Below are 26,205 nucleotides of genomic sequence, written 5' to 3'. Positions count from 1 at the left end.
CCCTAGACAGACCAAGTTACCAGTCCTGATAAAGAGCTTTGTGGAACAAGTGAGTTGTGAATGATTAGCAGACTGCAGCAGAAGGGCAGCAGTCAAGTATAATATTCTTTCTATATTTGGAAGAAAGAATATTATACGTGTACAAGCCTATTACCGTACCACTGATACCAGTCCTGAAAAGAACCTTTGTGGAACTAATAGTAACAGCAAGTCTTTAAAATTATCCTCACTGCCTGACACACTGCTTCCTGCCTGTCCCTATACAAATTGGCAAAAAAGAGTAGGCTGGAACGATTAGCTGGAACAGCTCTTTTGTGGACCTGATAGTAACAGCTAATGATGATGATGATGATGATGATGATGATGATGAAGAAAGACTAATCTGGCTGAGCTGTCCCTAAAATAGCAGCATACAGCGCTCTGTCCCTTTATCTAAACTGACAAAAGAAACTCAGGCTGCTGACCTAACACCTATACCAGTCCTGAAAAGAACTTTTGTGTACCAAATAGCTAGCGTTTTCTCTGTCCCTACTCCACACAGGATCCTTTCCCTACAGTGACAGAAGAAAGAATGTAAAATGGCCACCGGATCGGGTGTATTTATAGGTTAGGGGGAATGTCCAAGTGTCCATGAGCTGTCATGTCTCAATTGGTTGTCCTGTAACACATGATAAACGTGTCACGAAAGGTTAAAGTTCTTGTATACATTAAACACGTAAGTCCGCCGGGGCGAACGACGGAAAAAGGCGTTCGAACCCGCGGACGGCGAAAGTCGGAAATTCGCCGCGAAACGACCGCCGGGCGAACCGTTCGGCCATCACTATTCCTGAGCCTTTAAATGGTCTCTCAGTCTGGTTCAGTAGGTTAGACAATCAGGGGGAAGACTGCTGACTTGACAGTTGTTCAGAAGGCCCGTCATTGACACCTTCCATAAGGATAAGTCATAAAAGGTAATTGCTAAAGAAGCTAGCTGTTCAGAGTGCTGTATCCAAGCATTTATAAGTGAAGGTTGAGTGGAAGGAAAAAGTGTGGTAGGAAAAGGTACACAAGCAACAGGGATAACTGCAGCCCTGAGAATTTGGGGCAGATTCACAAGTAGTGGACTACGGTTGGTATCAGGGCTTCAAGAGCCACCACACACAGATGTATCCAGGACATGGACTACAACTGTTGCATTCCTTGTTTGAAGCCACTCCTGGAACAGACCACATCAGAAGCATCTTACCTGTGTTAAGAAAAAAAGGACTGGATTGTTGCTCAGTGGTCCCCTTTTCGGATGAAAGTACATTTTACATTTAATTTAGAAATCGAGGTCCCAGAGTCTGGAGGAATATTGGAGAGGCACAGAATCCAAGTTGCATGAGGTCCAGTGTGAAATTTCTACAGTCTGATGATTTTGGGAGCCATGTCAACTGCTGGTGTTAGTCCACTGTGTTTTTATCATGTCCAAAGTCAGTGTAGCCCTCTACCAGGAAATTCTAGAGCACTTCTTGCTTCCCTCTGCTGACCAGCTTTATGGAGATGCTGATTTCATTTTCCAGCAGGATTTGGCACCTGCCCACACTGCCGAACATCACAATACCTGGTTTATTGATCATGGTATCGCTGTGCTTGATTGGCCAGCAAACTCCCCTGGCCTAAACCCCATAGACAATCTATGGGATATTGCCAAGAAGACGAGAAACTCCATACCCAACAATACAGACAAGCTGAAAACTTATGAAAACAACCTGTGCTTCCATAACACCTCAGCAGTGCCACAGGCTGCTCTCCTCCATGTGATGCCACATTGATACAGTAACTTATGCGCAAGAAACCCCAACCAAGTATTGAGTGGATACTATATTGTACATCAGGGATATGCAATTAGCGGACCTCCAGCTGTTACAGAACTACAAGTCCCATGAGCCATAGCAAGACTCTGACAGCCACAAGCATGACACCCAGAGGCAGATCCATGATGGGACTTGTAGTTTTGCAACAGTTGGAGGTCCACTAATTGCAGATACTTGCTGTACATGGACATACTTTTCACTAAGCTCACATTTCTGTATTAAAAAATACTATTTAAAAAAAAAAATGTATTGGTCTTGTGCAATATTCTGATTTGCTGAGATACAGAATTTTGGATTTTCACTAGCTGTAAGCCATACTGGTCAAAATCGTCAAAGACATGCTTGAACTATATCGCTCTGTGTGTAATGAATCTGAGTTTCACTTTTTGAATTAAATTACTGATATTTTCATTTTTTGAGATGCACCAGAATAAGAAATATAGAGTAGGTGTTATCCCATTTGTTGCAATAAAGGGGAAATGCACTTTATGATTTGTTTGTAGAATCCCTAACTGTATTGGGTTTACTAAAGCTGGCCATAAATTATCCAATTTTCCTATTCAATTTCCTTTAGAGTTACCTTCAACTATGTGTTCCAAGGGCCTGCCTGATTGCATACACATTGGAAATGTTTAGGTTTGACCTCATGTTAAATGGTTTTGGTAAATCTCTAAAGGACCATTTAAAATGTATGGCCAGCCTTACACTTTGGGCACTGGATGTCTAGCACCTGTACATATAGTCCTGGTATTTAGTGTACCTGGGAGGCACGGGTGCACTGTCCAGCCCCACTGTCTGCATCCTGTCCGTCTTTGGCGGGCTGATAAACCATGTGACTGGACGGGGCTGAATACTCGTGTTCAGGGCACTATGTTTTCAGGGACATGTGCCTGGAACACAGATGTTCTGCATTCTGGGCATTCATCCAGCTGCAGCTTATATCAATCTACCATAGACTGACAGGCTGCAGGCAACCTAGCTGAATGCTGCAACTGCGCCTCCTGGGTGCACTAAAATACTGGGTTTGGACACACAGGGGATAGATGCCCAATGTGCAAGGGTGTGTGTGTGTGTGTGTGTGTGTGTGTGTGTTTATGGACTAGGATGTATAGCTTGTATTTTTGGAATTGTATACATAAACTTTTGATAATTGCTGTGCAGCAACATGTTAGTGCTTTTACTCCCTTTCTTTAAAAAAAAAAAAAAAAAAAACCCTTAAGATTTATACTTGGGTGGATGCAGCATGGGTCCAATGCTGAATCTGTCCCCTGGCGCCTCTACACTCAGAACCGAGCTATTGAACACAGCCAATCACTCAGCTCTCAGTACTCTGTGAGCAGAGAGCTGCAGACTGTCAGTCAGCGGCTCTCTGATCTGCCCCCTCCTCGCTCACTGGGATGACAACTGTGAGTAAGAGAAGGGTGCAGTCTTGTTATGGGGAGGCAGGCCACTGCTAATGTATAGGATTTCCTTGCAAGGTATACCTAATATTTTGTTTTTTCTATCCTTCCTATGAATGAGCGCTGGGCACCAACAAATGCTGATCAGTACTGAGCGCATGTCGCTAAAGTGTGCTCTGCTCACCCTCCAAACCCAGAGCATCTTCTGAATGTAAAGTGTGATTTTTAGGAAAGTAGGCCCTGATTTATAAATTAAAAAAACTAAAATTAATAAATAAAAAAACGTACCTCAATGAAAGGTTGCAGAGGCCATACATTCAGCTCTAGTTTTCTGAAGGTTCAGCGTTGCATTCAGGGGTCTCGGGTTCTCAAAAACCTTTCCAGGAATGGTGGCTACTCGTCAGAACCTGGTGGGGTCTACAGTTTGATGCACATTACAGGGCTCTTAATAAATGATACATTTTTACTTGCCGTAAAATATCAACAGGCACTTTATAACATCAGGCCTTATCATTTTTGTTCCTGTTATGTTGCTGCAAAACCTTTTTTAAAATATATTAACCTTTTTACTTAATCTGCCCCTCCTCGGCTCTTTCCGGATTGTGCATGAACTCCATTCCTCTCCAGAGAACGATGTGCTCGCTGTAGGAATGAAAATATAATTGCCAAAGTTCTTCCTGTTTATCACAGTCAATTAGGCAAATCCCAGCTTCACATTTTAAGAGTGTAATTATATTTTGCAAGTAGGGGAACATATATTTTGAGTTGGCAGCTGTTGTCCGGTATGACCACCAATATATGTTTTTTGAGAATGTGTTTTTATTTTTTTGGTTCTTAAAAATGATCAGTTGCAAGCCACACAAAAGCCAATCAGTGAGTTCCTAATGCCATCCAATTGAGTGGCTGCATGTCCTCCTTCAGGTGGGCATTTGGAGGGGGGCAGTAAAACCGCGGCTCAAATGCCTGGTGTTACTGCCCCCCAGCCGCACATGTGTGAACCTTTTACTGACTGGATCACCAGGTGAAAATAAAAGAAAACTAGTGATGCATCCATAGCTAAAGAATTGGTTAACTGCAATATATTACTTTTTTGCTTTTGGGTTTAGATCTGCTTTAATTCTCAGTTTTGACCGGAGTGTTGTAACAAGAGGCTATCAACCAAGTTTGTAAGTGCCATGATTCATTTGCGACTTTGAGGTGTTGGAAAAGATGTGTTTGTATGCCAAGTCCTAACTTGGGCTGTTAGCTGGGCTGTTATATTCACTAATGGAAACACTCACAGCAGGGAAACCCTCTGTGTATTTATATAATATAATGTTGGTGGCTTGGCACATTTGGTGTCATAATGTTGTTTTCCTCGCCTGAATTTGGATGAAAGTGTAAATGCTCTTCACGTGCTAATATAAAAATAGATTTCGTGTGTGTGTGTGTGTGTTTGGTCCCCCCCCCCCCCCCCCCCCCCAACTTTACTGTGTATGTATGTATGATGTCTACTGTATGCAGGGCTGGCCCAAGACCTTGTGCTACCTGGGACCAAGAATGTGCAGACAGACATTCTCCCCATCGTCGACTCGCCGACTCCTCGTGCACATGGATTCCCCCCCCCCCCTGCACTCCTCATACAGGCATCACCACCGGCACCCTGAGCAGCCTCTGCATGGCCGGGGTGAAAGCACAAGTCACATTGTGGGGTGGGGGGGTGCTGAGTTGCAGGAGGTGGGCAAAGAGACAGGTGGGGGGGGGGGGGGGCAGCATCACAGGAGGAGCACAGAACAGGGGGAAAGCAGTGTCATAGGAGGGGCACAGGGACAGGTGGGAGCAGTGTCACAGGAGGGGGGCAGAGTGACAGGTGAGGGGCAGCGTCACAGGAGGAGGGCAGCAGAACAGATGGGTAGTAGCTTTACAGAAGGCGGGCAGAGGGACAGGTGGGGAGCAGTGTCACAGGAGGTGGGCAGCAGGACAGGAGGTGGGCAGAGGAACAGATCAGGAGCAGCTTTACAGGAGGTGGGGGAGCTGTGTCACAGGAGGTGGGCAGAGGGACAGGTGGGGGAGCAGTGTCACAGGAGCGGGGCAGAGGGACAAGTAAGGGGTAGTGTCACAGGAAAAAGTCAGAGGGACAGGAGGTGGGCAGATGGTCAGGACAGAGGAGAATCTCTCCAGCATCAGGTCATCAGGCACCGGTGGGTGGTGGGACCCATGTACTCCCAGTTAGGTAGGTGAGCTGGGGGGGGGGGGTTGAAGAGGTGCACATAGTCAAGGGTGGTCAGGAGGCGGAGGGTTTCAGGCAGGTGTCTATCACTGACTCTCCTGACACTGACAACTCCTGCTCATCTTCTCTCAGGGCTGGATCACACTATTGCGATGTGAGAACCCTGCGAATCACTTGCGGGTTCCCGCATCGCACCTGGCACGCACGGCAGTTCACACTGCCATATGCGAACTGCTGGGGAGTGTCATTATATGTTAACGACACCCCCATTTCAGCTCAGTATATCGCACTGCGAACTGACAGATCAGACATGAATTGGATCGCATATGTGTGAACACACATGCGATCCAAGTCTGTCTCCGACCTGAAAAAAGGGCCCTGCGCATGTTTGCACCAAATGCGGTGCGATATCAGCCATACTATCTGTATGGCTGACATCGCATCCACAGACATCGCATGTAATGTGAACAGCAATGTGCTGCGCATCGCAATAGTGTGAACAGGGGCTAAAAGAAAGCTGAGCCATATCATGCCGCTTGAGGCTGAGTTAACGTCTTCTGAATGATTGATTTTATTTTTTTTTATTTTTTTTTGACAGCTTGATACCGGTGTTTGGTGTATGGCCAGTTTTATTTTGATCAAGTCAGGGGTCAAGCTCAATGGTGGGGTATCTGTTTCAAATCTAACATATAGGTCAAATTCCAATTCTACTTTGGGTAACAGCAATGCTAGTGGTGTATTTGATTGGATCATGGGCTCATTAGAGGTATATACATGGTCTATGAAGCATTGCAAGCAATTACACGTTTAGGAACTTTTGTCTTTTTTTTTTTTTTTTTTTTTTTTTTTTTTATTGCCAAAGTTCCTAAACTCAACTCCATCAAGCCTATGTGTCCATGTACACAAAGGCTTTTACCATAGATTTTGAGCTGCAGCGGTTAGGGGAGCGTCAATCGCGTTCAGGATAGGAACGCTTTATCAGCTGGAAAACAAAACAGTTGGCGGGCGGTCAAAGTAGCCTGTGTTTACAGTAGATAAAGGCTTAGGCTGTAATGCCGCGTACACACGATCGGATTATCCGACGGACTTGGTGTGTGGGCTCCAGCTGACTTTTTGTTCCCAAAAGTCCGGCAGACTTAGAAATTTTGACTCAAAATTGTCCACCAGGCTCGGCAGTCTGGCGGACAATCCGCCCGTCTGCGTGCTAGTCCGCCGGACTTTTAAAACGAACGAACTTGCCCACACACGGAGTAAAGTTCATTCATTTTGAACATGGCTCCAGGTAGACGGAACTAACGAAGGAAGTGAATGTCACCGCCTCCATCGGCGAGATTGACACCTCGCTAGCCCCATCGTCTGTATGGATTTAAAGGGGAAGCCCTACGCCGACAAAACGTCCATAGCAGACCCTTATCCGAGCATGTAGCCCAGCCCAGCATCCTCTGTGAGATCATAAGGGGCGAGGTCACCGTGTGACATCACCCGGTGACCCTCGCCTCTTGTCCCTATACAAGTCGCCGCAAAACGCGTCCCTGCCGTTGCGGCCAGAGAGAGCGTTGTGTCATCAGCGGTGGCGATGACGGAAGACCGGGCCAATGCTGGAAAAAGAAAGCGGAGGCCCGGCAAGAAGAACCAAACCGCTGGACAAGACCCCGAAGACGGAAGAAGACCCCTGAACGGCGGCGACGGAGAAAGCCGGACTCCTCTTCTAGTAAAAGAGCTAGCAGAAGATAGCGGAGGAGTCGGGTGAGAAGACCCCCAAAGACGGAAGAAGAGAAGACCACTGGAGCTGTCTAAAGCCGTGTACACACGTAGCCGTCTGTCCGACGTACTTAGTCTGGCGGACTTCCCGCCAGACTGTCCGTCGGACTTTCCGAACGGGCTACTTGCCCACACACGGCACTTTTTCAGCGGACTAATACGGCGTACTAAGTCCGCCATACTATCCGCCCTACTTTTGAAATGAACGGACTCGCCCACCACCTGTAAAAGAGCTATAAGAAGGCGCGGTGGCCCGGCAGAAGAACCGAAGAGGGGGACAAGAACCCCGAAGTCGGAAGAAGAGGCCGCGGCGACGAAGAAGAATGCCGGGGTCCTCCGCTAGTAAAAGAGCTACAAGAAGATAGCGGAGGAGTCTGGCGAGAAGACCCCCGGAGTGTGCAATAAATTATTTTATCTTGTGTGTTGTGTTTTTTTTTTTTTGTACTTTATTTTACAGGTGAATGGGTAGGGGTACATTGTACCCCATACTCATCCACATAGGGTGGGGGGCCGGTATCCGGGGGCCCCCTTATTAAAGGGGGCTCCCGGATTCCGATAAGCCCCCCGCCCGCAGACCCCGACAACCAACGGCCAGGGTTGTCGGGAAGAGGCCCTTGTCCTCATCAACATTGGGACAAGGTGCTTTGGGGTGGGGGGGCAGCGCAGCCCCCCCTTCCCCAAGGCACCCCCCATGTTGAGGGCACGCGGCCTGGTACGGCTCAGGAGGGGGGGGGGGGGGGGCGCTCGCTCGCCCCTCCTTTCCTGGCCGGCCGGGTAGCGTGCTCGGACAAGGGTTTGTTGTGGCCTTTTGGGGGGGGGGACCCCCACGCCGACTTTTATTTTTTGGGGTTCCCTTTTAGTCCATACCAGGTGGCGGGGCCAGCGGCGTCTCCTTCGCGGGCCCCGCCTACCTGGAGACCCGCTCGAAATGAGCGGACTTTTCTCCGGGCGGGAAAAGTCCGCTCATTTCAAAAGTACGGCGGACTGGCACACACACGGCCGGATTGTCTGCCGAAATGCGAGTCCGGCGGGAAGATTGGAGTGCAAAACTACATTCTAAGTCCGCCGTACTTTGGGTCAAAAAAGTATGCCGGAGGCTACACACGGGGGGATTGTCCGGCGGATTTGAGTTTGCCGGACTTTTCCACCCGCTTGTTTGATCGTGTGTACGTGGCATAATAAAGTATTTTAAAAACCTGAGTTGTGTGGGGTGTTTGTTTTTTTTTGTTTTTGTTTTTGTTTCTCTTCCCCCCCCCCCCAGGTGAATGGGTAGGGGTACGTGGTACAAAATACTGGTTCACATAAGGTAGGAGGCCGGAATTCTGATAACCCTGGCCATTGGTTGTTGGGGTTTGCGGGCTTGTCAGGAAGAGGCCCTTGTCCTCATCAGCATGGGGACAAGGTGCTTTTGGGGTGGGGGCCACAGGGCCCCCCCTTTCCCCAAAGCATCCCCCATGCTGAGGGCACACAGCTTGGTACAGCTGAGGAGGGAGGGGTAGCTCGCTCGTCCTCACCCCCCTTTCCTGACCGGCCGCGCTGCATGCTTGGATAAGGGTCTGCTGTGGACTTTGGGGGGACCCCCACGCCCCGACTTTACTCCGTGTGTGGGCAAGTCTGTTCATTTCAAAAGTCCGGGCGTGTGTGGCAGGTCCGATCCTTCCGAAAGTCAGGCGGACCTCTGCTGCAAAGTCTGCCGGATAGTCCGATCGTGTGTACGCGGCATAAGTGTTAGGAGCCTGTTTTTTGAACAGCTGCCATTCTCAGTGAAACCTTACCTGGAAGAAGAAACTGACGATATGGTCCTAGCAAGGCTGAATGAATGGGTTCCACTGCCAATTGAGAACCTTTCCAACATGCCCTTTTCGGCAGAAGTTGATCAAACAATCTATAGAACAGGAACAAGCGCTCGTTGATCAAATGCAGCTGGTCTGTGCTGAATCTGCCAAATTTTGTTCTGACTATGGCCAGCGTAAGTAAAGTTCAGCTGAGCAGAAGTGTGTGTGTGTGTGTGTGTGTGTGTGTGTGTGTGTGTGTGTATTTGGGGTTTTATTTTATTTTTTTTTATTTTTATTTTTTTAGCTGTTATGCATTTTCTTAGCAGCTGGATGCCTGTATATACTTTGTTTCAGTAGCTGAATTGTTTATGCAGGCTCCTCGAGCCTAAAGTGTGGAGGTAAAAGATTAATTTGGATTCTATCTGAAGCAAGAGGCTTTGCTGGTGGTTCCCTTCTCTAGTCATTGGTGGAACATGGCTGATTGTGCATTTTGGGCTTGGTAATGAAAGTTGGTTTAGTGCCAAATGCCATGCAACGTGTTGGTCTTAAGTTGCCCAGGCCAAAGCTTTGCATATCGCAGTTATGATTTCTGAACCTCCTGGAATGTGGTGCCCCCATGTTGTACAAGCTGTATGGACAGCAAAGGCATTGAATCACAAGTTCAAAAATTACTGGCAAGCCAATATTGTAATATTGATCTTTTCCCTGAGTAGGGGTGTCGAAAATTAGCCCTGGCTAAGATGACAATTACAAGTAGAGCAATTGGAGCATTTTCATAGAAATCCAACCTAGGCTGGGAAAGCCATGTAGGAGTAGGGGCTGTTGGGTCTGTATGGACCATTATATCACGCAAACTTCGGCCACGGCAGTTACTCCTTATAAGAAGTGGTGATGAGGTAACTGCAAACTTTTATCTCTAGCCACTTCAGCCCCAGAAGGATTTGCCCCCCTTCCTGACTAGAACACTTTTTGCGATACGGCACTGCATCGCTTTAATTGACAATTGCGTAGTTGGATCCAAATAAAACTGATGTCCCCTTTTTTTCTTTTCTTTTTGTTTTTGTTTTTGTTTTATTTTAAATTTTTTTGTGGTATAAATAAGAGCGTAAATTTAGAAAAAAAAAATATATTTTTATTTATTTTTGCTATATCATCCTAAAAAAACTATTTTTCTCGGTTTAGGCCGATATGTATTCTTCAACGTATTTTTGGTTTAAAAAAAAAAAAAAAAAAATGCTACCGCACTGTCTCATTCCTTTAAACCCGTACACATAGTGGCGTTTTACCACAAACGCTATGGGCGGCACCAGTGTGAAAGGGGTCTAATATGTAGCACTGATGAGGCCTGGATGGTGTCAGATATACACACACATCTCTATCTCCTCCTTCCTTCCTTCCTTTTTTTTTTTTTTTTTTTTTCAATCCTGGTGTGGGGGGGGCGGGTGCTTTGATATGTCTGTTTAGACCCCTGACATCTCCCCTTTAATACACTAGTAAAAAAATATATATTAATAAAAATGCCATAAATCCCCTATTTTGTAGCCTCTAACTTTTGCGCAAACCAGTCCAATATACGCTTCTACATATATTTGGTAAAAAAAAATTACATATTGGCCTAAAACGCATTACAATATTTAATGCTTGTATATTGCTGTCTTTAAAAAAAAAAAAAAAAAAAAAAGAGATGCATCATGTATCCTTAATAAAACCCGCTATAAACAACTGTTCTTCGTGTAAATTCATTGGATGGAGGATCTGATTCTTCTGTTTAGTGAGGAAGGAAAGGTCTGACAGCATGTCAAGAGTCTGCAGCTGCCTCTTTATCCGTTGTAACCTCCTAAACGTGCGCAGCATATGGTTCTTCCAGTCTGTAGGTGACACAGGCCGGCTCTGGATATCACAGCTGTACTGGATTAGGGAACATTTCTGGTCACTTGGCAAGCACTCTGAAACTGTTTAGAACCCAAACAAGAATTTCATAACGCTGTAGTAAAAGGGTTTTATAGGGACAATTACCAAAACTCCTGCAGAAATGAGGAATAATGAAGTACCTATTGATCTTAATTACATGTAGTATAATTGTTTATTTTAACTCCAAAGAGTGTGGGTGTTAATACTGTGTGACTATCCAGGAATCCATGCCTGCTCCTCTGTGTGCTGTGTCCGTAGAAGTCCCTTGCCCTGACCTCTTCTGATTATAGGATCACAATGACGTTTGTCACCTGCTTTGGATTTGGTGACGTACAGGTGCTCCTGTTAACTCTTTCTCAGCCTAGATGTGGAGTCAGCTCTTCCATTCACACAGCCAGGTATTTAGATCCATTGGATATGCAGCATGCAATGTGAATACACACTATTAGATTTTCTGCAGATTTTTTTTTTGTCTTCAGGTTTACCAATACCATGTAATGAGGTCAAACCTTAAGGCCTCTTTCACACACTGTCAGTTTTTTAGGCGGACCTGAACGGACGTTCCATAGACCTCTATGGAGGGCCGGATGTCGGCGGTGACATGTCTGACATCCGACCCGAAATCCGCCATCGGATCAGATGTAGACGGACTCTACGGCCCCTCCTCATCCAATTTCCCCCCATAGGGGAGAGCGGCACTCTGACAGGTCCATCCCTGCACAGGGTGCAGAGACAGACCTGTCATCTTTCTGCTCAGAGGATCAATGGAGCGATTCCCCTGCTGAGCAGAGTGGGCTCTGTACACGGACACCTCTGTGTGAAGGAGCCATAAGAGTTTCAATTGGTATGCAATAAGACAGGCCCTTGCACTGCATGGTTTTGGTAAAGCTGAAGACACAAATCTGTAGAAAATCGAATAGTGTGTACGGGGTCTTACTTGCTGTTACTAAACCAATAACAGTAAATTCAGTCTGTATATGCAGTAAAGCATGCTTGTTACGCTCACTGTGGAACCTATGGGGTTAATCCTGTACATTGTGTAAAAAGGATGATCCTGTCTTCACTGATCCTCCCTTTCTTGCACTGTTCTTTATCCATCTCCTGATAGTACAGAGCCTTGGGGGTACTCTGCACAAGCTCAGTGTTGTGTGTGTGTGTGTGTGTGTTTTTATTTTATTATTATTATTATTATATATTTTTTTTTTTTTGTGCATGTGATCAGCACAAGGCCAATCAGTAGAAAGTCGGGGGTCATGCAGCCCTATAGGACAGAAAGATGAACGCGCATGTCGGTCCCACATGCACGCAGACAGTGATTGTCCCACATATGAAGTATCGCCGCAAATGTCAGATCATGGGCAGTAATTCTAGCACCAGACCTCCTGTGTAAATCTAAAGTGGTAACCTGTAAAGGCTTTTAAAGCCTCACCAATGGATAGTAAAATGTATGTTATTTGTCACTGTTGCACGAGCATGCGTAAATTTTAAAGCAGCTGGGGTGAGACAGAGTTGGGGTTGGTTCACACTGGGATGACTTGTCAGGCGACTTAGATGCCCGACAAGTTGCATCCCGTTCTGTACAATGGAACCCTTATAATCGGAGCGACACAAGTCGCTCCGACTTAGAAAGAGGTTCCTGTATGACTTTGGGGGCGACTTGTACTGATTTCTTTAGAGAAGTCGTTTTTAAAAGTCGCCACAGCGGTCATGTCCAGGTCGCCTGAGGTTGTCGTGCTGCCTCAGTGTGATCCGACACTTAGATGAAGGGGTGCCCAATTTTACTCCTTGCCCAGGGCAGCACAAAACCAAAATACACCACTGGGTGCACCCCTAAAACCAAGGATCTCAACTTTAAAATCATCTTGTGCGTTCATTAGCAGTCATACTTAGCACTGTTGCTGGACATGCCTTCTTTGTAAAATAAATGTAATTGAAAAAAAAAAAAAAGTATAATTATATACTTAAAAGAATAGAGAGCTACTTTGCATGTTTACATACAGCAAACATACCTTTTTGACTTTGCACATACGGACAATATAGCTCTGCAAATGGGTATGTGTCAGGGGCTGATGGGTTTAATATTTAATCCCGTCAGTAGTGTTGACCCCTCTGAGCCTTTGTGGTCTCCCAGCATGTGAAATATGATTTGCTTAATGTGTACAATAGACTGGCCTGGAGTGATCTCCAAGGTGAAATCTGATGTCCTGTTCACTAATTCTCACCAGATACTGGCTGAGTTTCCCAAGAGATCCCCTGGAGGGGGGAGAGTTTGGACATTTTACACCCACCCAGTCTGCCCAAACTAATGAGTATTTATAGCTTTGAGCTATTGTGTGAGTGTAAACCGGAAGAGCGCTGATCCTGCATGCTTTACTGAGGAGGAGGTAAGACGAGGCGAGCAGGGAGTCCAGCCAGAGGGACTCAGATATGTTACATATTGCTTCTTACAACATACAACTTCTCTGCATGGCCTTTTGATGTTGGTATACCGCTTAGATTAGAACATACATGGCCCTATAAAATTGCAGACTGACAGTACAGGAATTAATTATATAATGCTGTTTAATTAGAGATGACCCAGATGGTCTGCTGCCAAATCCCCTCTTGTCTCCCATACATTCCCATCAACTTCTTTTCAGTTGTTGTGGTTTGTGTGCCATATAGACCAGTGGGTTGAGACCAGGGTGCCCCATTTTCGTAATGCCAGTATGTGCATATTGCCATTTCTGCACACAGCACCTGAAATTGGAATTCCATTTAGGAATGTAGGGGCAGCACATTATTTTCTGGCTTGCAGCACTGGATTTCCCTGGTTTGTATTCCAGTCTGGACACTGACCAAGGTGGCAACCATCGCTTTTGTATAGGGCATGTAGACGGGAAGTGGCTGGAAAGAGGCCACCAGAGATCAGCAGCATTTCAATAATAAGTGTTTTTAGTAAATGAAATGTGATTCATGTATGGCTTATCAAGGGGCCAATTTCATAAAAATAAAAAAATATAGAAAGGAAATAGAAGTAAGATCAAAAGTACAGCTGTTGTCCCAGCAACCAATCAGATTGTTTTTACTTGTATAACACACATGATGAGAAGCATGAGCGCTGCAACACATACACCCATACATTTGTGGGATATACTCCAAAGACATGCAGGTAGGTTAATTTGGCTTCTGTCCAAAATTGTCCCTAGTATATGAATGGGGACCTTGGATTGTGGACTCTTTGAGGGTAGGGACCAATGTGACTGTGCAATGTACAGGGATAGGGGTAGACACTCACTCAGGTTGAACTGGATGGACTGGTGTCTTTATTCAACCTTACTAACTATGAAACTATACACTATGAGAAAATTGGTACAAGGAACAATTGTTCAATTTTCTTATAGTGCATAAATACAAATTTCAACATCTGATTCAGACTTTGCAAGCACATTTCTGAAGGGACAAGCTCCATAAAATGATTTTCATTTAATATGTACTGTTTTCGCATGAGGAACATCTGATGTAAAAGACTGCGCATGATCAGAAACCACAAGCCACAAAAAAGAAGCCTCCGATGTTCAAGAATTTTTGTACAGTTAGTACCTTTGTTTTGACCTGCTGTGAAACGTCAAGGAAAACCGAGCCATTGTTGGTCCGATTTGTTTTTACTTTGTGTGGGCTGGGCTTTAGTCTGGCCGCACATTTAGCAGAATTTCTGTTAGCAATTTTGTGTGTTAATCATTAGTGGGATTCGAATTGTTTTGTTTGTATTTTATTTTTTTTTCCCTTTCTGTAGTGACGAGAAAATTCGAAGGAGCAGGATAGGAAAAAATATTCTCAACTAACAAATATCTTTCTTTTTTTTTTTTGGGAAAGTCCTGTTATGTCCCATTCAAGTATCTTGAATGAAATCCTTCAAAACTTTGCTGCAGCACATGTCAAATGCAATGTAAATCTACTTTACAACAGCGCAAATTGCGCATTCATGTATATGAGCTGTTAACCATACATCATGCAATCCTGGGGCAGCTTAACTACCAATGTCATTGAATGGGTCCCTAAACTGCATTGATCTCTTTATAAACATGTACTGTAGATACCATGAAGATTGTGAGTCTGTTGTCCCAGGGTTTAGCAAGGTGTGTGGCACCATTTATGCTGTTCCAGCCATTGTTCTGCAGTTTCAGTGTGTGCAGACAATATACTCCTTTTTATTGTTGGCTTGCAGTTTCACTCTGTTTTGGTTTTTACTGTTTTTGTTTTTTTAAGCTGGTCCTGTGATTCCCAGAAACTGATGTGAATTGCAATTTGTTAGACTGACCCCTGCTGATGTTTCTTTTGAATTGACTTGAGTGGTGAATTCACAGAAAACAACAATGTTGGGTTAACATCAAGACACGTTTTGTCTACAATGAGACAAAGGCAGTTTTCTTAACCCTTCAATTTTTACTTTAAACTAGCCTTGTAAAATATTTGATCTGGAGTTAAAGCGGCGTTTCAGGAAAAAAGACAATTCGGTCTTAGGCTCTATGCACACTGGACGTTAAAATAATGTTATAAAAACGCCAGTAGCTTTGCAGTGAGTGTTTCAATGTTTTTTGTAATGGCATTTTTTTTTTAGCTGAAAAAACGTCCATGTGTGCATGGACACATAGGACAACATAGAGGGGAATTTATGGGCTGTTTATGAGCTTCAGTGTGCATGGAGCCTTAAGCAATAGTACAGCCCCCCCCCCCTTCTCGTTTTTGGGTTATCTATCTATAAATATATTTTTTGGGGGCTGTTTAGTACCTTTTTTTTTTTTTTCTTCTCACCCCCCCCCCCCACCCCTTCTGGACTTGCGTCCTATGTCACCGCGGCAAGGTACATCATTTCCCTGAGTGATTTGGGCAATCCTCCTTCCCCCCTCTGCTGCCTCACAAAGTGCTGCACGCATGCACAGTAGGGAGCCAGCTGTGAAACCTGAAGGGTTCACTGCTGGTTTCCCTTGCTAACAATGCCTGCACCTAGAGCCGATGGCCGCATTGGCTTGGTGCTGACACCACGGGCTCCCGGACAGGTAAGTGCAAGTGCCCTTACATTAAAAGGCCTCTGCTACAGTATTTGTAGCCGCTGACTTAATAAAAAAAAATAAAAAAAAAAATTCCCCAGGCTGGAACTCCGCTTTAACCACTTCAATACAGGGCACTTAAACACCTTCCAGCCCAGACCAATTTTCAGCTTTCAGCGCTGTCACACTTTGAATGACAATTGCGCGGTCATGCTACACTGTACCTAAATGAAATTTTCCCACAAATAGCTTTCTTTTGGTGGTATTTGATCAGCTCTACGGTTTTTATTTTTTGCTAAACCAATAAAAAAAAAATACCGAAAATTTTGGAGAAAAATTTTTTTTTTTTTTTTTTTTTTTGTTTCAAAACTTTGTAAATAAGTTTTTCTCCTTCACTGATGAGGTGGCACTGATAGGTGGCTCTGATGGGCACCGATGGGTAGCACAAATTGGCATGGATAGGCGGCACGGAGGGGCACTCATAGGCAGCATTGTATTTTTTTTTTATACTGTACTAATGCATGCCAATCAGTGATGCCCATTGGGGCACTGACTGGAATCCCTGGTGGTCTAGGGTGGCATACCTTGTGCTGGGCATCCCTGGTGGTCTGGTGGCATCCCTGGTGGTCCAGTGTGGGCATCCTGGGGGGGGGGGGGGCTGTGCCGATAATAGATTAGCACAGACCCCCCCTCTCTTTACCGAGATCGTAGTTGCAGGGTGTTAGACTGACACCCCGCAGCAACGATCGCCGCGATGCGCGCCCCCGGGGGCGCGCAGCGGCTCAAAATCCTGATCACGTCATATGTCTGGTCAGGTTTTTGAAACCACTATGCCGCTGTGCTTTTGTTATAGGGCGGGCGGCAAGTGGTTAAAGTGGCTAAAGCTGACCATACGTTACTTTTTTTTTTTTTTTTTTTTTGGACGAAAATAAATGTGTCCGCCCCCCCCCCAGCCACACATATGAGGTGGGTAGAGGAATCTTCCGTGCTGAGCTATTGTATTCTGAGAGCAGGACTCCTCCACTGTCAGAATACACCGACCATCACTGCGCTAATCGATCGATCGTCCCACCTTAACCAACCTGAGCAGTCATACTCATTTGTACAACACAGAACAATAATAGTTTCTTTGGAAGTTTATTTAGCATACCACAACTTTTTGCACATGGTACGTTGGCAATGAATTGAGGAGTTTATGGGTGAATAATCTACTGTGAAATGCAAATGCATTTCTCAAATTTTATATTTAACTTTTTTTTTTTTTTTTTCCTCTCAGTGCTGCAAATCCCATTATCACCTTTTGTATAGTGTTGAAGAAATTAAGTCGCTGGTACTGTGTGTTGACAGCCCCTTGGGAAGTGGGTATCTCCAAAAATGAAATGTTACTAATTATTTAAACCGCCTTTTAACTATCAAAACTTATTGTGTGATGTGCTTGTATGTGTTAAATGAAATGTCATATTCCTACGATATTTCATGCGCGTGCGTGCACACACACAACTGGTATCTTGTTAATGTATTGAAAATATGTTGCCAATAATGCCTTATCTCGTGGCCATTTTCTTCATAACTTTGTTACATTCTCAGGTGAAGCTGCCATTTGGTGTTTTTGCCTTTGAAATGCTACTTTTTAAACTGCCCCACAGTAACAAAGAGGGTTGGCTAAATGTCACTCTCTTCTTTTGCAGACCTTCCATAAATTGTTACCTCCTAATTGTACGATCTTCATCTAGTAGTGGTGTCCTTTTGGCTTCTGTTCTGGTTTATACCATGAGACTGTTTACATAGGAATGCCTTTAAAGTGTGAGAGTTAGATAAACATTGCAGTATCTCAATACCTCATAATGATAAGAAATTGCCTTCATATATCAACACTTGTTGGATACATGTTTGCAAAGCAGAGTGTAATACATTTCACTGAGGGAGCATTGTGCGTAATGTCATTTGGCTGGATCTGTCTAAGGCCGGCCATACACAGTTCGAATCTCAGCTGGTTCAGCAGGAACAGGCTGAGATTCGAACTGTTAATGGGCAGGCTGAATGTATCAAGTTGATCTATCAATTAACTGGATTCTCTTGCTATAGCCGCAATCAATATCTTCTCCCAGTGGGGATGGATTCCCCGCCTCCTCCCACAGGGAGAAGACAATGGCCTGGCAGGAGGGATTCCTGCATCTGCACTCGTTTGTGCTGATGGGGGAATCGAGCAAATTTCCCTCCTGTGACCAAACTTGCTCAACTGCACAATCATGTTAGAACAGGAAAGGGCCATCCCAAGACTTTTCCCACAAAGTTGGGAGAGTGAAATTGTCCAAAGTGTGTTGGTATGCTGACACCTTAAGGGTTCCATTCACTGGAACTAAGGGGCCTAGCCCAATTCCTGAATAACAAGGGAAAACATTGTCAATGACCTTAAGGCAGCTGGGACCATAGTTGCCAAGAAAACAATTGGTAACACACTACGCCGTGAAGGTCTGAAATCCTTTAGCACCCACAAGGTCCCTCTGCTCAAGAAAGCACATGTACAGGCCCATCTTAAGTTTGCTAATGCACATCTGAATAATTTAGTGGAGAACTGGGTGAAAGTGTTGTGGTCAGATGAGACCAAAATCAAGCTTTGGTATCAAATCACCGTGTTTGGAGGAGGAATGCTGCCTATGACCCCAAGAACACCATCCCCATCGTCCAACATGGAGGTGGAAACCTTATGCTTTGGGGGTGTTTTTCTGCTAAGGGAACAACTTCACCGCATCAGAGACAATGGATGGGGGTCATGTACTGTCAAATCTTGGGTGAGAACTTCCTTTCCTCAGCCATGGCATTGAAAATGGGTCATGGATGCGTATTCCAGCATGACAATGACTCAAAACACACAGACAAGGCAACGAAAGAGTGTCTTAAGAAGCACATTAAGGTCCTGGAGTGGCCTAGCCAGTCTCCAGACCTTAATCCCATAGAAAATATGTGGAAGGAGCTCAAGGATAGAGTTGCCAAATGCCAGCCTCGAAACCTTAATGACTTGGAGAGGATCTGCAAAGAGGAGTGGGACCCTCCTGAGATGTTTGCAAACCTAGTGGCCAACTACAAGAAATGTCTGACCTCTTGCCAACAAATACTGAGTCCTGTTTTGCAAAGGGGTCAAATACAGGCAGTCCCTGGGTTAAGAACAAACCTACAGTCCCTATTGTGTTCATAAGTGGAATTTGTGTGTAAGTCGGAACTGTGCATTTTTAAGTGTAACTTCAGCCTGTGCTGGGATGTGGGATGTTCCGGGCGCTTCTGGCCATGTAGTACTGCAGTGTGGGATGTGTTTGGTCCTGCAAGATACCTGCTCGGAGGTATCCAGGGCCAATGTAGAGCACAAGCAGCTGGCATTGAGGTCCGTTCATAAGTAGGAGTCGTTAGTAACTCGGACTGCCTGTACTTATTTCACTCATTTTATTATTTTATTTTATTTTTATTTTTTTTCTGTTGTCCTACAGATTGGCTCACCCATGTGCTTCTTTACTTTTGTTCGATTATGCAGGTACCTGAGAGGTTGTCACCTTTTTTTTTTTCTCTTCTGTGGCACTCTCAAATTACCAAATGTCAGGGGGGTTCATGTATCGTCTGCAGCCGGAAGTTCAAATAGTTTAATCCTCCTCTTCCATAAAGATCATATAATCAGTCACTAAATCATTTTTATTTTTTTAGGGCTTTTATAATGTAAAGGGTTGCAAGAGGCCCAAATCCAAAGCTGGGTGCACACTACAGTTCGGCCCGTGTGTATGGGGCTTTAGGCAGACCATACACGGTTCAGACCTTGGGCGGTTCAGCAGGAACCAGCCGAGATTCAAGCCATGTATGGGCAGGCTGAACATTCCAAGTTGATCGATCAACTTGGGTACAACCAGCATGCCGGGTTTTATGTGTGCTTATCAATGGTGGCAATAATCATGGTCCCGCCGGGAACAAACAATGGCTTGGCAGGAGGGATTCCCATATCAACACTGTCTATTTGTTGTTTTTGGTGGGGGGGGGAGAGAGAGTCTAGCAAATTTCTTCAGGTTGCTAGAAAGAAATTCACTTTTGTGTATGGCTGGCCTAAGGTAAGTGAGGTATGCTGGAGACTATATTTTGAGGATAGGTTCACTTTAAATGTCAGCTATAAACAGTCGCTTTTATCGGCCAGGAAGATGTAAAGATTGAAACTGATGCAGAAACAAAGACTGGTACAGATGATTGCATGTTTCCAAGGATAACATTTTCCGGACAAACCTCATGAGAACCAGGAAAATCAACGGTACTTGGCAAATGTGTAAGCAAATTATCGCAAGCAACACATTCTACTTTTATTTTGAACGCCAGTCATTTTGTTATTTTTGCAAAAAAAAAATTTTCTGCCCATGCGAGACCTTTCTATACACCATCAAATATCTTTGTGATCGTCACGTGGTAGGCCTAGGTTCTGTACATGTGTGTTGGTGTAGATTGCCACAACAGCTGTAGTTCTTGAATGGGTCATCAGCTGTTTACCTATAATGACAATTGCGTGGATGGTAAATAGAAGCCGTATTATTCCTTTTGGATGCACCCTTTAGGAACCTTTTGTGAATATTAGTAGCTGCTTCTGTTGAACTTTTATGTATGAGATCTATTGATCCTTTTTATTTTTGCCACTGGCATTGCTATTCCCTTGAATTTATAAAGACTGGAGCAGGCAGGTTTTGCAAAAGTGTCTTTCCTGCATTCTAAAAGTGGTGAAATTTGGCTGCTACCGTGCCACTTTTAGAATGCACGAGACACTTTCACAATCTAAGTCAGTTTTTCTGTGTATGCCATAAGAAAGTTGGTCTTAAAGAGGAAGTAAAGGCAAAATAAAAATAAAAAAAGCACACCCTGTAAGGCAAAGGCATAATGAGCTAGTATGCATAGCATACTAGCTCATTATGAATAACTTACCTGAGAACGAAGCCCCCGAAGAGGTCTTCCTCTTCACCGCTGCCATGGATCCTGGAGCGACTTCCGGGTCTTGCGGCTCCAGCGCCGTGATTTGTCGGAGCCACGATGACGTCACTCCCGCCCATGCGCACGGGAGCCGACACTCGCGGCATATCGCCGCGATCTGTGGCCTGCCCAGTGCGCCTGCACGCCGCTGTCTACGGTGCATGCGGTGGCTGTCTTCGGGTAAATATCTCCTAAACCGTATAGGTTTAGGAGATATTTCTTGGACCTACAGGTAAGCCTTAATCTAGGCTTACCTGTAGGTCAGTTGGTTGTAAGGGTTTACAACCACTTTAATTAGGCTGACTTTTACATTTGGAGTATTCAATGTGACACAACGTAAAAGTGGTGCATTTAATCTCAATCTGGTATGCACGAGTCGGTGTTGTAAATGCTTTATGATTTTGGCAAAATATATTAACGAGGTATTAACGCCAGAAAAGTGGCACAGCAGCCTTATTGAATTCCTATGCCCTTTGTGTGTGGGGTTTTTTTTTTTTTTTTTTTTTTTTTTTTCTTTTCTTTTCTTTTCTTGCCCATTTAGATTGCTTAGACATTTTCCCTAACAAACTCTGTTTTTATTTTGCAGCTGCCTTTGCTTTTTGGTTGGTTGACTGGACAAGTTTCTCTTAGTAGCTGAAAATGACTTCCTGAGTAAGCGGGCTCCCATAACACGATGGCTGCTCAGAAGATTCGATCTGCGAATGCCAATGGTCTGCCTCGTTGCAAGTCTGAGGGGACATTGATAGACATTAGTAGCAATGTTCCTGACCCAAACCTTACTGATGTGAAAGGTGAGTCATAACTAGTACTAATTTACATGTATAAGGGAGTGTTCCATGCATGCCAAGTGATTTGGAAAGGTCTGTTGTAAATGGCAGGGAAGGTTGGCTGCTGATTATGACTTGGAGTGTACGGTGATTAAACAGATGAGCTGATCACTCAGTTAAAAGTTTTCCGATGGGTTTCAGTAATGTAAGTATGCATTTTCCATACTTGGCCGATCCCTGTGAAAGCAGAGAATCCCTGTAGTAGCTGCCGCTACTACAGTCAACTTGCTGTCTTCAGGGTCCTGTGCCAAGTGGCTGCCCCCTGCTGCAGTAACCACAAGGGGGTGCCCACTCGAATTCAGAGAAAACTTTGCAGTTTCTCAAAGGATGCAAAGTATTCTCCGATTGGCTAAGGTGGAGCTGCAATGTCATAATCTCTACCTTGTTAAATAAAAAACCTACCTGGAATTCACTTTTAATCTGCCAGTAGAGAAGCAAGTAACAACATTTCAGATTTTTCTATAATTTTTTTATTTTTTTTTTTTTTTTCTAAGTTGCTCTTCATTTTAAATTGTGTTCCTTTTTTTGTTTTTTGGCTCATTGTAAATCTACTCTCTAAGCGTATTATGGAGTTTCCATTGATTTCCATTGTGGTGTTGGAGGATGCCCAGAGCTACCCTTTCATTTTCACAGAAGGTATTGTGAGCAATGCAAGGAGGAAGGTGCCGGAGGCACATCCCCGCTTCACCATGGGTCTGCAACAATGGCGAATTCAATCTATAGGCTTCGCTTAGCAGAAAGATATAGTTTGCTCCGGAGGCTTTCATGGGGGGGGGGGGGGGGATAGCAATTAAAGAAAAAATAATTATATATATATATATATATATATATATATATATATATATATATATATATATATATATATATATATATATATATATATATATATATAGCGTCTACAGTTGTGACACAAGTCATATTGTCATTGAATGTTATTAAAAATTACCTTTCCTTTTCAATCTGCAACTCTGTCGTTTTCTGAAAATGCAATATGGCTACCTGGAGGTGTTCTGTACACAGAATGTATACATAACGCCCCCCAGAAACACAATTTCCTGCTTGTGTTATTGGCTCACCAATTTTCCCAGAAGTCTGCACTAAGATACAAGTCAGATTTTACTCATCCCTGCAACAAAAAAAAAAATTCAATCCCATTAGGCCCCTTTCACACTGGGGCACTTTGCAGGCACTACAGTGTTAAAAATAGTGCCTGCAAAGCGCCCTGAAACAGCCGTCTCTCCAATGTGATACCCCCGAGGGCTTTTCCACTGGAGCGGTGCGCTGACAGGACGCCAGAAAAAGTCCTGCTAGCAGCATCTTTGGAGCGGTGTATACGCCGCTCCTCCACCACTCCTGCCCATTGAAATCAGTGGGGCAGCGCAGCTATACCACCAGCATAGCGCTGCTGCAGAGGTGGTTTTAACCCTTTTTCAGCCGCTAGTGAGGGTTAAAACCGCCCCGCTAATAGCCGAATAGTGCTGCAAAAATGACGGTAAAGTGGCGCTAAAAATATCGCTGTTTTACCGCCGACGCCGCTCCCACCCCAATGTCAAAGGCGCCTTAGAGACTCGCTTTCCTACATGGACACAGACAAACGCACAGGGATTTCCTCAGAATAACAAAAGTTGGGAATCTGCAACAGTTAAAATTCTTATAATGTACATAGATCACCCAGCGGGGAATGGTGTTGTGTGTTTTATTTTTTATTTTTTTATATTGGCCTATGTACCCATGCATGCATTTACAGGCATATTAGGAGGAGCGTTCACAGGCTGAAAAAAACAAACAAACCTCAAAAGCGCATTCTGGAGAGGAGCTGAAAAGCAGAGAAACGTGCACACCTAAACGCTAGGTAAGTTTTGAATGTTCATGCATTCCAATGGCCAGAATAAATGAATATTCTGGCCAATGGAATCCATAAATGCTCAAACACTTAATGTGCTTTAATGCATGTGCAAAACGTGGCTTTAGGCGTGGTGTTTTTTCTTTCTCCGCCCAGGAGTTCTGGCGTTCAGAGGTGCTAAACAGATGCTCTTTGTACATGAGGCCTAATTCTTTACGTAAAAGACTCTCTGCTGAAAAAGAGTTTTTTCAAATTTACTCGGCTGCTGAAATTTGAATGACATATTTGCTTTTTATACCTATCAGGGACTCTATCAACGTGATATTTTGGTAGAATTACTAGATCTATTAAAAAGCCATATTGTGTCCTGCTCCACTAATGGATTCTCCGTAATGTAGAAGACACTAATTGGAGAGTCCAGCTGTGAAGGTGACCCCTTTGTTCTGACCTTCTAGGGGGCACACAAATTAGTGTGGGGAAATCTCACTGCTGTAATCCCCATATTTTTGTATCTGATTTAACCCATTGTCTAATATTGTGGCATTCTAAGCATATTAAGTGAGTACATCACTAAGGACCCAATTTTTATCCAGAAAATAAAGAGCTTGCTTTGGTGTGAAGAGAAGGTCAATGTCCTTGTCCTTGTTCTTGCATGGACTTCAAAGAGCAGCAGTTGCTGTACTGCAGGCCTGGGACTATCACCAAGGTCACTTAAAATACACATCAGCGCTTTTCTCATAGCCAGATAGGGGCAGCAGGCAGAATTCACAAGACGTGCTTTTGGAAAAGTGAATTCTGTAGATACATGCGTATCGATATATGAGAGGTCTGAAATGAATGAGCTTTGTCTCTTCCTGGTTGCTGTGAAAGTAATCTCAGTGTAGTACGTTTTTACTTTAGGATGAACTGTGGTAGTACCATGGTTGTGTTTTTAAAGAAAATCCACTACTATGATGACTTCAGAGGACCTCCAGGCTCCTCCTAAAAAAAAAAAAGTGAGCCGCTACAAATACTGTAGCTGCTGACTTACCTGTCCAGGGATCCAACAACATCCTCACCTAAACTGATACTTCAATCGGCCTCAGGTGCAGGCTCCGGCATCTCTAGAAAGGGAAACCGGAAGTGAAGCTTCACAGCCTGTTTCCTACTGCTCATGCGTGAGTTGCAGCAGAGTGGGGGTGGGGGAGATGCAAACAAGCAGAGCTACCCCTTTTTGGGTGTTACCCCCCTAAAGTGGTATTGAAACAAAAAATGTATTATATTGCAGCTTACCAATTATTAGTGGTGGTGGCTGCATCAGTTTTCTTTTCTCTGGTTTTTACCTGGTGGTCTGGCCCGTAACACACCTCTTGCATTAGTGAGAGACCACTCTCTGGAGGAATGAGCACAGGAGGCACAGAAACATTGTCAGTCTGGGGGGGGGGGGGTTAAGAATTGAAACCAAGATTCAGCTTGCACATTTTATAATCAGTTAAAGGGATTGTAAAGTGAATTTGTTATTTAAAAAAAAAAAAAAAAAAAAAAAAACGTTATACTTGCCTCCACTGTGCAGCTCGTTTTGAGCTCCCTCGCATGGTGAGAAGCATCTGCGGGCACGCTCCCGTGATACAGCCGGCGGCTATAGCCGCTCGCTGTATCACACGGCCCCGCCCCCCGGCGCTCCGCATCAGTGGATGTGATTGACAGCAGCGCAAGCCAATGGCTGCGCTGCTTTCCATCCACTCCAGCCAATCAGCGGCCAGGCTGAACGGTGGAAAGGATGTCGGGGGGACGAGCGCGGGACTTTCGAGGGGTGAGGTAAGTAAAACGGGGGGCTGGGGGCGCCGGGACTGTCGGATGTTTTTTCACCTTAATGCATAGAATGAAGTAAGGTGAAAAAACATTTACCTTTACAACCCCTTTAAAGCAAACTTTATTTTTTTTATTTTTTTTTTTTTGTTCTTTGGTGCTTCTGTATCATAAATACCTGTTTGGACTTTATGTTCCATAAACAAAACTATGATTTCATGAGAGATTAAGGCTTCCATTTAAATTGCCCATGAAACTTGTTAGATAAAATCACTTGTACACTTTCAAGGTGAGTTTGAAAGAACTTGTACAGGTTAGTGAGTTGACCCGCTTTACAGACTTTAAAGTGGTTGTATAGTAAATTTTTTTACTTTTGCCTACAGGTAAGCCTATAATAAGGCTTACCTGTAGGTAAAAAAAAAAAAAAAAATCTCCTAAACCTGTATGGTTTAGGAGATATTCCCCTGGCAATGAGCCTTCACTGCAGAGGCGTTTCTCGGCTGGAAGCCCGGCAGACGCCAGACCCCGCTGGGAAGAAATCTCCCGCGAGCATGCGTGGGATTGACGATAACGCGGCTCCGGCCACACACAGCGCCAGAGCCACGATATCCGGAAGACATGCCGAGGGAACATGTCGGCTCCCTCTGCGTGCATCAGGCGATATGTCAGGGCCTCGTTCTAAGGTAAGTGTTTCATAATGTACTAGTATGCGGTGCATACTAGCTCATTATGCCTTTTCCCTTACAGGTATGAAAAAAATAATACATTTCAGCGGGTTTACTACCACTTTAAAGAAGTCCAGCCTGAGCTTTTTTGGCTTAGCTCCTCCTATGGGTCGCA

The 26,205-nt window shown here is 44.5% G+C and overlaps 1 protein-coding gene across 2 annotated transcripts in view; it reads left to right on the top strand.

Moving 5' to 3' along the window:
• The window catches only part of SH3BP4 (SH3 domain binding protein 4), a 76,250-nt gene that overhangs the window by 24,307 nt on the left and 25,738 nt on the right, over positions 1-26,205 (top strand). For both annotated transcript variants that reach the window (XM_077448218.1, XM_077448219.1), the window contains one exon: positions 21,494-21,698. In XM_077448218.1, coding sequence (XP_077304344.1) covers positions 21,581-21,698 — 118 coding nt within the window. In that variant the 5' untranslated portion in view covers positions 21,494-21,580. The remainder of the gene's footprint in view (positions 1-21,493; positions 21,699-26,205) is intronic.

The sequence above is a fragment of the Lithobates pipiens genome, unplaced genomic scaffold (assembly GCF_037356315.1).
Source record: "Lithobates pipiens isolate NorthernLeopardFrog02 unplaced genomic scaffold, aLitPip1_a1.2 Scaffold_22, whole genome shotgun sequence".
In the NCBI taxonomy this organism is placed as follows: Eukaryota; Metazoa; Chordata; class Amphibia; order Anura; family Ranidae; genus Lithobates; species Lithobates pipiens.
The sequence above is the reverse complement of the archived record's forward strand: the minus strand, read 5'-3'. Positions and strand labels throughout refer to the sequence as shown.